The sequence below is a fragment of the Tamandua tetradactyla genome, chromosome 3 (genome assembly GCF_023851605.1).
Source record: "Tamandua tetradactyla isolate mTamTet1 chromosome 3, mTamTet1.pri, whole genome shotgun sequence".
In the NCBI taxonomy this organism is placed as follows: Eukaryota; Metazoa; Chordata; class Mammalia; order Pilosa; family Myrmecophagidae; genus Tamandua; species Tamandua tetradactyla.
Genome location: NC_135329.1, coordinates 126,824,969 through 126,842,738, shown reverse-complemented (window position 1 = coordinate 126,842,738; position 17,770 = coordinate 126,824,969). Strand labels below are relative to the sequence as shown.

The window sequence follows — 17,770 nt, the reverse complement described above, 5'->3', positions numbered from 1 at the left end:
CAACGCAAGTATTGATGGTGGGGTGGTGTATAGGAATCCTGTATTTTATGCATGATTATTCTGCAAAGCCACCACTTCTTTAATAAAAAAAAGTTCTTATTCAGTCTTTTAGCCAATGTTTCTGCTTTACTTTTCAAAACCCAAACTTTTCTTCTCCCTTAAAAAAATATTCATTCTGTAAGTGGGCAATGGGAGGCAACGCTAGCTCAGTGGCAGCATCCTCGCCTGCCATGTCGGAGACCCGGGTTCGATTCCCGGAGCCTAACCATGCCAAAATATCTATTTTTTGAATATATATATTCATCTTGATATTAGAGGCTTTATTTCTGATATTTTCAAGCTTAGTCTAAGCAAAAAAGTGACAACAGAGTGAAGTTTTATCTTCTCAGAGTGAATAGCATTTTTAAGTGACATTCAATGCTAATGTTTGTGTTCTTAGGTAAAATAATTAAGTCTGAAGGACAATAAATGTCCTGCATACATTGAAAGTCATGTATCCAGGATTCAAGCAGTAACTTCTAGCTCTGGATATGAAGAGGCTGAGGGAAGATCTTCCTTCAGAGAAGAAAAAAGGACTTCCCCACATGCTGGAAAGCAAATGCCAGGTGTCTGTGTATTTAAGATAATTCATTAAACTAGCTCAAGATTTTATGTGGAATCATTTGTGGGTTTCCTTCCCCCTTTTAGCAGTTACTTTTTATGGGAAGCAGTAGGCTCTATCACTGCTGAGATGGACCAGAACATCTGGGAGTGGAATTATCGTTGTTTTATATTTTGTTTTTATTGTTAGTTACTATTAGTAAGTATCCTAGGGAATTTCATGAGAGTGGTAAAATGCTAATGTGTGCAGTGAAATTACTCTGAAAATGTTAGACTGAATAACTATACATATATATATATATATATTCTACTATATATATAATAAGAGAATAAAGCCAAGTGAAAATATTTCACTCATCTTCATCCCATCTCTTTGGAAGTTAAAAACTAACTTCTGGGTGGGGACAGAGGGTACTGATCTCTAAAATCTGAAGAAAATTGTGAATAAAATGCAGCTCTTTACAGCCTTGTGCTGAGAATGTCTAGTTACCTACCATGTACTTCCAACTAAATCAATTCGTGGATCAAGAAAGTTGGATGAATACAAAGGGATAATTACAATCTAAGAGGAGAACTGGTGCGACATTTAACTTTCACAACATGAAACAGAACAGAAGTACATTTTAATACCTTTTACTGATTATCTTGTTATGCATGAAAACATGCTCGATATAATAAATGCAGAGAAGCAAAGAGAACAAAATAAAACTCTCCTGTAATCACACCACTCAGAGATAACCAGAGTTGACATTTGGGTGTCTAAATGTTCACATTTTCTATGCATGTATATAATCACATATGTACATTTTTACAAAAATAACACCTTTGTAACTATATTTTCAATTTAATTCTTTTTTCATTTAACACTTTTTATTGCAAACACCTCTCCATGTCAATAAATATTTTCTATAATTTCAATTTTAATGCCTGGATAGTGTTACATTGAATATTTACAACAATTAATTTATTCAATCCCCTATTGTTGAACATTTGGGTTATTTCCTATTTTCACCATTACAGATAGTACCACAAGATAATAGTTTCATTTAAACACTGCATGCTTAACTACTTCATTAGAATAAATTTTCAGAAATGGGATTATTTAGATATTTTAAAATAGAAATGAGAGAGTATCTTTACAAAATAAATGTCAGAGGCACCAAGGTAAAGAATACTGCACTAATCAGAAAACTTAAGACACTGTATATTAGCACCATAAGTATGGGTATTAAAGCCAAATGCTTCAGGTGGTGCAATGGTGGTTAAGTGGCAGAATTCTCACCTGCCATGCTGGAGACCCAGGTTCATTTCCCAGAGTCTGCACATGTGAAAAAAAAAAAAAAAAAAAGCCAAATGTTCCATGAAGGAAGAGTGGTGTCATTTAAGGCAAGGTGGGTTTAACTTTCTTTAGAAAAGCTTTGGGCACTTACCTTTGGGTTTCAGAAAGCCATTGCCAATGCTAAGAAAAGTGACCAACCCAAAGGCTGAACATTTAATATGAAGGATCAATTTCTCTAAAAATAACACTTCTGTAAAGTTGCCAAATAATCCTGGATTGGTAATCCTTAGGATCAGAATCCTATGCTTTAGCCTGGTATTTCCTAACAGTGAATGTTAGAGTTTTATAGAATTTTATAACATTAGATTGGCTATTTAATATCTATTTTTATATTAGGAAACAGAAAAACAACTAATAGAGCTATGTTATATGAGAGCATTCCATGAACATAGTTTGTGTTCCTTAAATATCACATGATTATGAAGGCATAAAAATGAATTAAGCTATGACCTTAATTGTATTAATATGGCACTATTTGGGGGATTAAAGGAAGTGCTTTCACTCTTTGCTATTTTCATTATAAACACAGTCAATGTTCAAAAGAAAAGAAATCTTCAAATGATATAAAAGGATGAAAAGAGAAAATACCATACCACTGGCTTCAAACATACAATGTTAACCACTGAAAATTATCCCATGTATCCCATGTATACAGAAACTTCCTATATTATGAAAGCACACAACCTGGCTAACTTTTTATTTGAAACACAAAATTATTTTAAAAACTCACTCATTACAACTTGTTTTTCCAATTTTCAAGACAACTCGGGCATTTTCTGTGGGAACACCTGCAAATCTACCACTTATCAAGAGCTGAATGTACCCAATTTATTTAAGCAGACATCAATTTTTTGCTACTATAGTTTTAAATAAGCTTCTGAAATCAATATGGCATTGTAAGTTCAGCTTTGAACTCTTTCTCTTCTCCACACACAGGGAAAATCATCTGTGTATTTTTTTAACGGACATGGTTGACTCGAAACAAAATAAACATACTGCAAGGACCGGAAACGTAACTGAAACTCAGAGCAGAGTTAAGATCAAAAACCTCAGTCGTTGCAGGGCTATGGACCTAGAGACAAGGAGAGACAACTAAGATTTCAGTTTCCAAAGGGTGACAGGAATACAACTATCCTTTAAGAGGAGAAAGTAAAGAAGCCAGACCAGCTGCTTGAACGCTTGGGGACTCAACAACTGCTCCAGCTCCTGTGAAATGAGATCGAAGCACTTCCGGCCAGAACCCGGGAGCGTGGACTATATGCAGCGATATGCCTGAAGGCAGGAGGTAGAGCCAGCCTGGAGACCAGCAACTGAGCCAAGGCACCGACTGGATAAGCAGGTGGCTGCAGGGTCCCGTATTTCAATATAGGGCAAGAGTAAAGATTTGATTCTGGACAAAGTTCCCCATGGGGCTTACGGACGGTAGCAACTATATCTATAGAGCTGAGGGCACAGAAACTGAGAGTGATACAAAATTGATTCAATTTTAAAGATGGAAAGGAGGGAAAAAAGCAAAGTGAAAATCAGGAAGGTGAAAAATACAAAATAAATGCACATGGAATTAAAGTAAATGCTAATAGATTAAACTCACCTATTAAAAATAAAGTCTTTTAAGTTAATAAAAAATGGAATCCGGCTATATGCTGTTTACCATAGACAGACCTAAACAAATGGATACTGGAAAGTGGGGAATCTGAGTGAGCATAACAATTTGAATCCATACTCAGCTTTACTAAAAATAAGAGAAGTGCACATTAAAATTTATTATTTCAAGCCCATTAAATTGGCAAAAGTAAAAACAGCTGGTAAAACTAAACACTGGTAAGGACACTGAGCAAAGGACATTCTCATAGTCTGGTATGGATAATATAAATTAGTATCATCACTTTGTAGAATAATCTAACAATATCTCGTATTATTAAATGTACACATACTAAACAATTCTACTTCCAGGCATATATATCTTAAAGAAATACTTCCAAATATGCACAGGATATAAGCACAAGTGTGTTCATGGTACATCATTTAAAAGAGGAAAACTGGCACTAAATATTTATCAATAGCAGAATGGACACATTTTATTACATAAATATAGTGGAATACTATTCAATGTAAAGATGAAATCAAGCTATATTCAACATGAACATACACTGAATACATAATTGGGTTAAAAAAAAAAACAAGGTGAATAATGACACAGGATATGCAAATAAAATTTCGACAGCAAAGCAACACGATATTTTCTGAGTAAAAGTACCTTCACAGTGAAAGTACAAAAGCTTGGGTAGGAAGTTTACTGCCAAGATTGTTGCCTCCAGGGAGAAGAAGGGATGGGATTATGGAGAAATAAAGATATGAAGCAAATATTTTGACATTTGTTAAATTGATGTGAGTACTTAAATTTGTTGCATTATTTTAGGTATTTTCTATATATTTTTAAAATATCTAATAATTTAAAAAACTGCAACAATCCACTAAGAATATCTTATACATGCATATAATTATGCACGTCTAAGAAAAATCCTATAGGTTGAATTGTTGCATACATAGTATGTCATAATATTCTCAAATTGCCCTTCAAAAAGATTTCAACAATTTGCATTCTCACCAATAGTTTACAAGACCCAATATTTCCTTACATCCTTACCTACACTAGGGTTTATTTTTTTCATCTTACTATTGATTTGACTTACATTTCACACATCATTTATGAGATCGAGCAACTTTTCCTCTATTAGCTACCTATATTTCTTTTTTCTGGTTACTGTTATTTATAATCTTTTTATATTGAGTACTTATTTGTTTAATCGAATTGAAAATTTTTCTTTCCTTAAAGGAATTCATGAAAACTGAAATATATCAATTTCAGATATGTTTTTACTTTATTATATTTTTACATTGGTAAATCTTAATTTTTTGAGTCAAATTTAGCAGACTTTTCTTTATGTATTTTTTTTTTGGTGCCAAACTTTTAAAAAAATATTTCTGTTCATAAATCTTAACATACAAACATTCCATACATGGTGTACAATCAATGGCCCACAATATCATCATATAGTTGTGTATTCATCACCATGATCACTTTTAGAACATCTGCTTCACTCCACAAAAATAAATAAAAAAGAGAAAAGAAAAAACTCACATATACCATACCCCATCCACCCAATTTATTTTAACCTTTGTCCCGCTATTATCTCATATTTTATCCATGTTTTTTATTCATCTGTCCATACCCTAGATAAAAGGAGCATCAGACACAAGGTTTTTACAATCCTACAGCCATACTGTAAAAGCTATATCATTATACAATGATCCTCAAGAAACAAAGCTACTGGAACACAGCTCTACAGTTTCAGGTACTTCTCTCCATCCACTCAAATGCACCATAAACTAAAAAGGGACATCTATATCATATGCAAGAAGAACCTCCAGGATAACCTCTCGACTCTGAAATCTCTCAGCCACTGACACTTTATTTTTTCTCATTTCTCTCTTCCCCCTTTTGGTCAAGAAGGTCTTCTCAATCCCTTGATATTGGGTTCTGACTCAACCGGGATTTCCATCCCTCACTGCCAGGGAAATTTACACTCTTGGGAGTCATGTCCCACATAGGAGGAAAGACAGTGAGTTCACCTGCCTCATCAGCTTAGCGAGAGAGGCCACATCTGAGCAACAAAAGAAGTTCTCTGGGGGCGACCTTTAGGCCTAATTTTAAGTAGGCTTAGCCTATCCTTTGCTGGGATAAGTTTCACAGGGGCAACCCCCAGGATCAAGGGTTCAGCCTATCGATTTGGTTGTCTCCACTGCCTGTGAGAATGTCAGAAATACTCCAAATGAGGAAGCTGAATATTTCCTCCTTTCTCCCCAGTGCCCCAAGGGGACCTTACATATACTTCTGTATTCACTGCCCAAACTACTCTGGTATATATCAGGGCATCAGTGTCCCTAACCTGGACAAACCAACACCCCCTATTCAAGATTCCATGTATTTATGGTATTCAACTAAACTGATTTGGTGCCAAACTTTGAAGCACTTTTCCTACCCCATCTTTTCTCAATTCACTAAGCTTTTTTCTAGTAGTTGTATGGTATTTTAAATCCTTGATAAAAACGGAATAAGAAGTATATATATACATAAATATATATATATATATATATATATATATATATATACACACACACACACATATAATTTGGGGGGATGGCTACTCCAAACTTATTTGTTAGTAAACCAATATCGACAGATCTCAAATGCTACCTTTGCCATATTCTAAATTTTATGTATTTATATCTATTTCTAGATTCTTATTTTTGTTCCACTGATCTTTCTATTCCTTTACCAAACTATTTTATTATAGTAACTTTACAATAAACTTTAATATCTTACTGAGCTCCAGTTCCCTTATCATTATCGTTTTTTCAAAAGCAATCTAGTAATTCTCAAAGGTTTTTTTGTTCCAGATAAATTTTGGCACATTTTCTTAAGTCCTCTCCCCTACCACCACCACCACCAACGAAAACCACTATTTTAGCTGAAATTACATAAAATTTCAACCAATAGCAAACTTTCATGGACTACAGTTCCTCTGTCCTAAAATGAGATCTTTTCCTCCTATCCTCATATGGGAGGTGTCGTCGTGTGGAGTAGATTCCCAGATGTGCTATGAGCAAGATCTCCCCTTCTGCATTTCTTCTGCAAACACAAACCTTCTCCCTTTCCTAGACCTTTACTTATGGAGAAGAGTGTCGTTATTAATCTCCATTTATGTATGAGAAAACTGAGGTTCTCTGTAAAGTTAAGACATTTGTCAATGGTCATGGAGCTAGTAAGTGATGAGGCCATTTGATCACAATTCACTCTAATTCCATAACTTGTACTCTTAATCACTATCCTATACTGCCTTAGACTTGAAGGAATTGTAACGAGAAATCAGAATTGCCATCCAGATAACATTTATAAACTACAAGAATATAGCATACTTTACATATATATATGTGTCATGGTTAGGGAAAAAGAAAACTATAGCTAGCATTTTCGTCTAGCAAGAGGTAGTCTTGGAATGATTTCTTTTGGAATGGAGTCTTAAAGGTTAACTATACATTAAGTTTTTAAAGCAAAAATGTATGAGATGATCCCTGATAGATGCAGGTGAAGTCACAAAAAAGAACATAAAGAACTGAAGAGTACTGCTTGGAGAGCTCTGGAGGAGGAAGTAAATTTATCAGATTCTTCTTGTTCGAGGTCCCTCTAGGAGCAAGTATCTAAAACTGTGCTTGAGGGCTGTGCCACTGCCCACGAACTGGACAAGGAGGTGGTCAAATGTGAAGCAATTTCTACGGATCCTAAAGACCTGAGGAGGACGTGAGGAGAAAGGTGCATCTTCTATTTATAAAATAATATTGTCAAACAAAAATTGATTTTGGAGAAAATACAAGTGGTAAGACTGAAAATAATTGTTCCTTAGGAAGATTTCATGACTTTTTCTCTTCCCTCTGGAGGTCTTTTGTTTATTCATTATCAAAATTGCATTTGGGCATTGTATTTTGTCAAAAAGCTTGTGCAGATATTTTTATACAAGCCCTTTAACATCTAGTGGCTCCCCCAAAACTTTGATGTCCTGAAAAATCTAATTATTACTGGTAACTTTAAAAGATCACAGTAATTTATTTTTGTCAAATGTGACTAAAGATTAATGGATACAATCAGGAATAATTCAGTAAAAACATATCAAACACAGAGAAAGCAAAATTTGTTGTTAAGTGAAGCATCAAATATAATAAAAGAGCAAATTCCATGAATGAACAGCAGCAGTGCACAATTCATTAACCAAATGCCCATGATTATTTCACACTTCAGGGGACTACTGATATGATCAGAAATTGTAGTAAAAGGATAAATACAGATTACCTTCAGTAATTCTTTGTGCATTTTAATTATAAATCCTAACCCCACAGTATTGCAGGCATAATAAAAGAAATACAAACTAAGCTGTATCCATCACTTCTGTAAATCTAAATGTATATAAAATAATATATTCATTCATTATAAAAGACAGCAATGCTAAAAGATATTCAAAGTACATTTTCTTAACTATTACTAATTATAAAAAGTTAAAACTTGGTCAACATTCAAGTTTCAGAAACTTTTCCTTCCCCTAATAATCAGCAGCAGCACACACAATTATCTACAACTGCACTAGGTAAACCCTGATCACTACTGAACATTCCTCACTGCCCAAAGAAAAATGCTATTTGATCGACAAATATCAATGTACTACAAGCCCCTTGAGGGCAAGCCACATCTTATTAGTCTCTGTATTCTCAGAGCTGACTCAGTACTTCACTCCTTGACTAAAAAACAGTATTATTTTTAGTAGCATAAAAACTAGAAACTCCAAACCAATGCATGGTGTTAATAACAGGGTGGTATATGAAACTCCTACATCCTACGTATGATTGTTCTGTAAATCCACAACTTCTCTAATAAAGAAAAAAAAAGAACTGGAAACAACCTAAAGAATCATTAATGAAAACATTCTTAAAATGAGTTCTTCGGTCATTAAAAACACTGAAACAATACACATGTAAAGATTGATTAAATATGCTGTTATTTAATTAGCTATAAAACATACTGCAAAAGAGTAAACAGTATGATCTTATCTATGTTTAAATAAAGATATTAAGTACACAAAGTGAACTTAAGTGAGACTTTTTAAAGGGAGAAAAGGAATAAGAGGCACTAAATAGTGGTTGCCACAGGGGGGCAGATATGGAAGGTAGAGAATAAAGAAAAAAACTTAGTTTCCTTATTATTTACCCTTTTTTTGCAGCTTAAATTTTTGACCCTGTGCATGCATTATAGGTTTTCTAAAAACTGGCTAATTTTTTCACTTGGTATTGTCAGAAGGTAATTTTCATGAAATTTCAAGAATTAATGCAACTCAGTATTAAACACATTGGAAAGATAATAAACATTTAATTTTAATGTAAATATTTATGATAATATAAAGAAGTAAAATAGATATTTAAGCAAATTTCTATAAAATATCAAATATTTTTAAACAAGGGCTTTCCACTGAATTAAGTTAAGTAAAAGAAAGCATTGGGTTAAAATATTTAACTTACGACTTTATAAAATGATAAAATCTTTTTAGTCCTACAAATTTATTTTGAGTTATCTCTTCCATTTCACAAATAAAACAAATCAAGAAAACTGATATGATATGTGTAGGGTTATCACTGCAGGAAAAAAAAATGACTTTTAAATCCTAACCTTCCTACTTATTAGGTGTGTTAGTTAGATTCAGTTGTCAACTTGGCCAGGTGAGCATACCTAGTCTTGTTGCTGCGGACATAAGCCAACAATACGTGAAACTCATTTGTTGCTAATTACATCTGCAGTCGGCTAGGAGGCGTGTCTGCTGCAAGAGTGACGTTTGACTTAATTGGCTGGTGCTTAAACAAGAGAGCGCAACGTAGCACAGCCTACGCAGCTCAGCATTCCTCATCTCAGCACTTGCAGCTCAGCCCAGGCCTTTGGAGATGCAGAAAGAAGTCACCCCGGGGAAGGTTGTTGGAACCCAGGGGCCTGGAGAGAAGACCGGCAGAGACCATCCTGTGCCTTCCATGTAAGAAAGAACCTCAGTGGAAAGTTAGCTGCCTTTCCTCTGAAGAAGTAACAAAATAAACCCCCTTTTATTAAAAGCCAATCCGTCTCGGGTGTGTTGCATTCCAGCAGCTAGCAAACTAGAACCTTAGGTATGTAACTTGGGAAAGTCATTCAATCTCTTTGAACCTCAGTTTCATCAAATGTAAATAAGGATAGGAATACAGAAGCGTTCTAAGTATGAAAAGAGTTAATGTATCTTAGGTACTTACTGTAGTGTTGGGCACATAACAAGAGGTTAACAAGTGGTAGCTGGTATCATCATTACTGTCATATTCGCATCCCCTTCAGGGCAACCCTATCTTTCCAGCTTCCCTTAACTTCCCACACTAGCTCTAGGTCTCCATTTAAATTTCCTCTGCTTTCACAGAATCTTTTCTTTCTCTTTCTATCACTGAACCCCAGTGAATTCTCAATTCTGCACTCAACCCTACTATTTTTGCTGTCCCCACTCAACAATCCTGGAGACAGAAGAAAAAAAAAGAAAAAAAAAACCTGTTCCTGCATGTATAACAAGCTATATTTTCTAACCTCAGCAAAGCAACCACTATTTCCTATCACATTCTCCATTAGGCAGTTGTAAATCGTTTTCTCTTTCAAATCCCTGACTCACACCCATTAGTTGAGCATCTCACCCAAGCTCCCTTCTTTTAGACTTTAGAATTCTTGTATTTCTGTTTCTGAAAAAAAAAGTCTATTTCCTTCCTGCCAAAGCTAAGATATGCCTTTGATATGCTGTTCCTTGTATTTTCACATGACCTTGCCCCATATGTTTGCCTTCTATTGCTTGCATATTAAGGTTCTCACACTGCACTGGCTTTTTTCTGAGTCTAGAGAAATATTCAAGTCATTCCTACCTTTGAAAAAAAAAAAAAGCAGGAGGAGGAAGAGGGGCAGGGGGAAGGGGAGGAGAAGAAAAGATAAAGGAAAAACCCTTGGACAAGCTATCTCTCTTTATATTTTATTATACCATTAAATTACCTCCTTCCTATTTTACTGGTCTCCGGATCTCTTGGAAGTTTATGCCATGCCCAATGCTTCTTCAATATCCATCACTAAACCTAATGGACTTCAGTACAGAAAAGTGGACTATTCAATAAAGTTCTGCCTTTCCACTCTTCTCATATTCTCCCATAAATAAACTCAATGCTCCAAATGGAAATATGCGCTGTCTCTCACATACCTGACCTCATGCCTTTTTCCCTCTGCATGTTCCCTCAGATTGGAACACACTCAATAAGCAACGATTGCCTGTTAAAAGTTCTACCCAAGCAACAGCAGCAATAGCAGCATTCTGACTCCTGATGTGACTAACCTCACCTTCACAGCTCCACAATGCCTCTGAACTTTTCTTAGGGCACAAATCATTCTCTGTAATGTAATTTGGTCTTGCAAGCATTATAGAGCTCTGAGCACCCTGAGGCATCAACTCTATCAATCATCCTTGTATTCTCATGCAGTGCCTTGCATATTACCATGCAAACAGCAAGTACTCTGTAAATATTTGTGGAACTGAAATCAAAAGAATGGCCGAATATTTCAGAGTATGGCATGAAAATGATTCTGGAGATAGAAAAAATATATGTTCCTGAATCTCACTGGGGAAATGATCCTCTTTGACATAGAAAACTGTCACCTAGTAAATTCTAACTCAGGGCAGGGGTAATCCCAAAAAGGGTCTCCCATTACCTCTGGAGTGTGTCCTCTCCCTCCATCCTCCTTCCCTAGGTCTCCAGTGGTGAGAACTGAGTTCAAATACATTGAGATAATTATAATCACTCTCCCTATCTATCATGTGGATAGGAAGTGATAATAGGAATCATTCTTTCTATTATCATGTCCAATGATAATATGGCTTAAATTATGAAACCAATGGGTGGAGATAGGGAATTATATGAAAACTGCGGTTAGCCTGAAAGGTAGATTACAGTGCCTACATTTTTATTTACCATTATTGAGAAATGACAAACAACCTAAGCAGTCAAGTCTACATGAACCAAAATCTAAATATGGGTCCTCTGCAGTCATAGAAATCAGGGTGCATTTTGATTTGTATGGACCCATCTCTTGGTTAAATTTGTTTCATTTCTGTAAGAGTAAATTCTATCAGGGACATAACAGTAACCAAATCTTGGTGCCTGTATTAGGAACTTAACTGGTCTGAGAGGAACTATTTCTCATAATAAATTAATCACTGAGGAAGAAACCATAATAATTATTGAGCTTTATATAGTAACTCAAATAACTCAAAGTTAAAAATCGTTGGTAGTAGTATCCAGTCCAATTTGATACATCTGAGGATACCACAGGATTATTTCTCTAGAACAGGAAATCAGTTCTAAAAGTCTTTTACCTTCATGTACCTAACAGCAGCCATAATACTATTTATAACTTTCTAAGCTTCTACTTTGTGTGGCAAGCACTGTTCTAAGTCCCCTTCATAATTAGCATATTTAGTCCTCATAGCAAGCATTCAAAGAACATATTTTTTTTTCTCATTTGAAAGATGAGGAGACACAGAAATTAGGTAATTTGTCCAAGTACCTATATATGCCTGGAGAAGTAGCTGAGCCAGGATATATACAGATTTCCTTGTCACCAAACTTCATGCTAATAAGTTGTTGACTAAAGATTTTATTATTAAATACCTCAAATGTAAGAGTATTGGTGTTCCAAACTAAAATTCCTTCTTTTTATATATTATATTTCCATTTTTAAAAGACTTTTCCTTATGCTGACTAATAGCGAACAGAGTGAGCTAGAAATAAAAGTAGTAGTCTTTTCCAATATTTATTCACATAAACTTGAGTTTCCCAAGTTGCAGTCCATCTTTCACTGGGAAAAGACGATTTTAAGACACACATGAATAAAGAGAATTATTTTAATAGACTAATTCATTTTAATAAACTTTTCTGCCCTTGACTGACATGAACATGGTTTCAGGTAATATGCAAACATTTATTTCATATAGATATCTTTACTATATATTAGAAAAAATTAACCATAATATTAAATCAATAAATTCAGAGAAATATAAAATTCTTTAATAAACTATTAAGTATAAAAACAAGTTAATTTGAAGTTGATTCATATTTACTAAAAAATATTAACTATAAAGAACAAGTTAATTTGAGGTTGATTTATATATATATATATATATATATTTTTTTTTTTTTTTTTTTTGCATGGGCAGGCACCAGGAATCGAACCCGGGTCTCCGGCATGGCAGGCAGGAACTCCGCCTGCTAAGCCACCATGGCCCACCCAAGGTTGATTTATATTTAATAAAAAAATAGTCTAAGTGCCTATATTAAAAAATGAAGGTACCTCATAAAGGTTGGAAAATTAGGGAACACACAGAAATGTGACTTCACTAGCCATACTGTGTCCATACTGGATATGTATATTGGGGAAGGGAGGATAAAGCATTTTTCTGCATGACATCCACTAACATCAGAACTTACCTCGGGTGACAGCATCCAGTGCACAGCCACACCCTGTTGCTCCTCCTCCAATGACAAGGACGTCAAACTCAGACGTGTTCTGCAAAGTCAGTATCTGAGCTTCTCTGGAAGGAGGTTCCCTGTTCACAGGTTCTGCAAGGCACTCTGCTGCTTCAACGTAGGCCAGGTTCACCTGATATAAAAGCAGGCCATTTTCAGTCATTCTTCTGGACACCACTTAAATAGTTTACAAAACTCTGAGAAGAGATTGTAATGGAGATAAGGAATGCCAGAGCTGTAACATAGCTCTTAACTCGTGGGGAAACAAAATACTTAAATTCTGGATATGTTTTTTCTATTAGCCGCAATTATTTAGTCATGGAACTAAATATCAGATTCACTGCCTCAATTGCTTGTATAGCATATAAAGCCAGGTTTTGTAATTTCAAACACTATACAGCAATTCCCGAATACTTTATCTAAGATAATTTATAGGAAAAACATAAGGAAATAGTTTACCCAACAGCCACAATTCAAAGATAATGTAATTGAGAAATCAGGATTAAGGGATGATTTTGATTACTGATTCACTACATAAATATCCCTTTTTGCTTTCTGGCCTTCTAGAGTAGACAGGGAAATATCTGAAATCTCTAAATTGTAATCCAGCTGCCTTGATCTACGATGATGTTGCATAGCCCTTATCTTCTGCTCCTGTCATTGTAAAATCCTGTTAGGACTAACCTTTATCTATACCTAATTATCCAATTTTTCAACTTTAGAGTCTTGTAATTACTAAAGATAGCCCCTAATGTTTGTTAATGAAGGGTCTTGGGTCCTCCCAAAACTAACCTACCCCAAGTCCCAAATTAACTTGTTGACCAAGATTTAATCTAAGTGGGCCCACCTAATATGCACAGTAGCTTCGACTTTAACCTACAAGTCACCTATACCTCATTCCACCATTTTTCTTTCATATGTTCTGTGACTAAGCATGTAATCAATCTGCACATGCTCAATAATCATAACCCCTCTAATGACATCATCTGGCACCACGATGCTCATTACCCTAAACCCTGCCCACCTTTTCTCTAATAAAGCTACCCAAACTACTGCAGTTCAGGGAGACAGATTTTGGCCACTAGGCCATCTGCTCTCCTACTACATGCGTAGTAATAAACTCTTTCTCTCTTTGAAACCTTGGGTCTCAGGAATTGGTTATTGAGCGTGTAGGGCAGAAGAATCCACAACTTCTGTCCGGTACCAATAACATCATTTAAAGGTGTTTACAGGAGGAGGAAAAAGCACTTTAGGCCTTTCTACAATTTCTTAACATTAAATGTTCTTATTCCTCAGTTCCTAGACAAAAAATACATTCTAGAGTTTAGGGTCTATAAATTTAATTGGCATTATTAAAAATACCCCAAAAGAAGTTACTATTTCATTTAAATAATCAGCTATGGGCAAAGGAATTATATTTCCCAAAGATATTAGTCAGAGGTTTTTCCATTAAATAGTTTTCACTTTTCCAGTTTTCAAAGACTAACAATTAAAAGCCAGGTATAGTCTCCTAATGGATAGGGATCTTTCCTATGTCTAGTTCTTTCATTAGAACCTAGTTCCTAAGTCAAAAATGATACTGATCTTAAAACAAACAAACAAACAAGAAAAAAAAAACATAGTAGTTTTCAGAAGTCAAACAACCAAAAAAAATCTGAGTTTCTGTTTTCCCAAAAATGTTAATACTAGGTGCATTATTATATTGTAAAGTGCTGGCCAGCAATACTTTATATGTTATCCACAGACATTTGACTTCTATTTTCTTTAACTCATAGCATCAACACAATCCATAATAGTAGTGTTCACACCATTTTTATGTAGGGACCACCATTTATAATGCTGGGGCTTTCCCCATGCTTGCTGTGGGAGCCTCATATGAAGCTCTGAACCACAACGCCAAAGCTTATTCAAGAAGAGGGTGTGCTAGCGTTTAAACAGATTATTCTCATCACCTGAGATAACTGATTTTTTGCATTTAAATGAAATAAACGAAATTACCCCTAACAATTGGATTTAATTAACATCAGGTCAATTGGATTTCTACGAAAAGTAATAAATCTGGAGGCCATCGGGTATACACTGAAAGAAGGGTCAGGGGGAGTAGGGTTAGAGGGCCTCAGCTTGGGTGTGGGTCCCATCACCCCCTTTTATCAGCGACTCTTCACTGGGCCTTGGTTTCTTCATTTGAGAAACTGGGATTAAACCCCTGTGATATCTGTATCTCTCCATCTCTGGGTTGTCCTCAGACCGAATGGAATAATGATACGAAAGCATTTTGTAAACTACAAAGTAACATCAAAAAGTCGTTACCGTCATTATTATTATGATGATGATTCCTTAATAGCATATAAAAGGGAAATTTCAAAACATATTTTACTAAGTATTAAAAAAAAGGTTATCATCAGTTACCATCATCTTTCAGACTATTAAATCTGATGCCAAAAAAAATTTTATTCTCCTTCATATAACTTTTCTACCAATTATTTGCATAACGTCTTCCCTATGTTTACCTTTACATACATCCAAATTAACTTAAGGTAAAAAAGTAAATGTAACTACTAAGTGCTGTGAGGAACACAATAGTCATGGTCTTTGCCCTCCATCATCTAACAAGGGAAAATAACATATATTTACATAGGTTTTTTTCCTACAAATATACTGAAAGAACGAATGCCAAAATAGAGATTAAAAACGCCAGGCTGTGACCATACAGATGAGGGAGGGAGTGTTCCTTTGAGGGTTTCAATTGAGCTATGACAGATGGGTAGGACTTGGACATGAGACTGACAACTAAACTGTCAGAGCGTTTTCACACATCAAAAGAATTGCTGACATTTTCTGCTTAGTAAGTTTTCTAGAAATACTTGAGAAATAAATTTAAGGACCATTCTTATGATATCGTTCATTAAAACATGCTAACACTAAAAGCCCCCTATTCTACTCAACTAATTGTTCACAACTATGAATATTATACACAACTGTTTGAATTTACTCTTCAACTCACTTTAATCTGAAATTTCTCTCTCTCTCTCTCTCTCTCTCTCTCTCTCTCTCTCTCTCTCTCACACACACACACACACACACACACACACACACACACACACACACACACACTATCTCTACCTCTACCATCACAATGACCACCGCTGATGCCCGCTATGATGATAAATCCAATGAGCACTTATCTCTTAATTTAACTGACACCTCAGCTTAACACTCAATACAACTGGCTGTTCTGACATTTGGCCTCTGGGATAACACTGAATTGAACTCTCTTTCTCTCTCCAGACTTTTTAAACCATTTTCTCTTCACTTCCTTCGGATCCCTCTAGTGCCCAACATTAAACACTGAGGTTCCCCTAGGGCCTGTCCCATTCCCTCTTTGATCACTCAAAACTCTCCCTACAGAATCTCATCTACCCTTGTATCTTCAAATATCATTTATACCACAATGATTTCCAATTCCCCATTCAGAACCCAGACTCAACTGCTTACTTAACACCTCCACCTGGATATCTCACATAGATTTCAAAATTAATCTGACGACTTTATACTTTGAATATTTTTCTCTGTCAGTGTTCCTCTCAGTAAGGGCACCATTATACATCTATTTGCTTTGGCAAAATACATTGAGGCATCCTTGATAGTTCCTACTCTAAGTACCATATCTGATCAATTACAAAATATCAATTCCACTTTCTAAATAATTCTCACACCTAGTCACTTTTCCATCTCCCCTACCACCACTCTAATCAAGGGATCATTACCTCTCCCCTGGACTAATGTGACGTCCTCCTAAAGGGCTGACACATTTACAATGCCCCCCTTCCAAGTCATTTTCCACACAGCACCCAGAGTAATCCTTTTTAAACCCAAATTATGCCATTTCCATGCGTAAAACCCTGCAAGAGCTTCTAAGTTACTTTAGGTTAAAAGTAAGCATCTTCACTCTGGTTTTCGAGACTTTTTAGTCTTTCAGAATGGCTAACACATTTTTTTAAAAATCAGAATTATGTTACATGGATGGTGGAAATGCGAAATAAGTCACCCATTTTGGAAAACAATTTGGGTCTTTCTTTAAAGGTAAGCATACACTTGGCATACAGCTCAGCAATGCCATAGATTACATTAGGTAATAATTACCTAAGAGAAATGAAAACCTGTGACCACATAAAAACTTGTAGGCAAATGTTTATAGTGGCTTTATTGATAACTGTCAAAAACTGGAAAAAACCGACAATGTCCTTCAACTGGTGAATGGAAAAATAACTCATGGTATATCTATGCAACTGAATATTACTCAGCAATAAAAAATAGCAACCCACTGATACACACAACATGAGTGACTTTCAAACACATTGTGCTAAGTCAGAGGTTTGCAAATTATGGCCTGTGGGCCAAATTTGGTTGCCAACTGTTTTTGTAAATTAAGTTTTCCTGGAACACAGCCGCACCCAATCATTTATATATTGTCCATGATTGCCACAGCAGAGTTGCATAATTGCAATAGAGATTGTGTAGCCTGCAAGCATAAAATATTCACTATCGTCCGTTTAGAAGAAAAAATTGTCAATCTCTGTTCTAAGTGAAGACAGCCAGACTCAGAAGGCTACAGACCACATGACTTCATTTGCATGACATTCTGAAAAAGCAAAAGTAGAG

At 35.4% G+C, this 17,770-nt stretch overlaps 1 protein-coding gene across 7 annotated transcripts in view; it reads right to left on the bottom strand.

Moving 5' to 3' along the window:
* GPD2 (glycerol-3-phosphate dehydrogenase 2) overlaps nt 1-17,770 on the bottom strand; it is a 152,397-nt gene that overhangs the window by 74,718 nt on the left and 59,909 nt on the right. For 6 of the 7 annotated variants that reach the window (XM_077153874.1, XM_077153870.1, XM_077153869.1 and 3 more), the window contains exon 3: nt 13,070-13,241. In XM_077153874.1, coding sequence (XP_077009989.1) covers nt 13,070-13,241 — 172 coding nt within the window. Of the gene's footprint in view, nt 1-2,669; nt 2,906-13,069; nt 13,242-17,770 lie in introns of those variants that run through there. The other variant, XM_077153876.1, reaches the window with a different exon arrangement.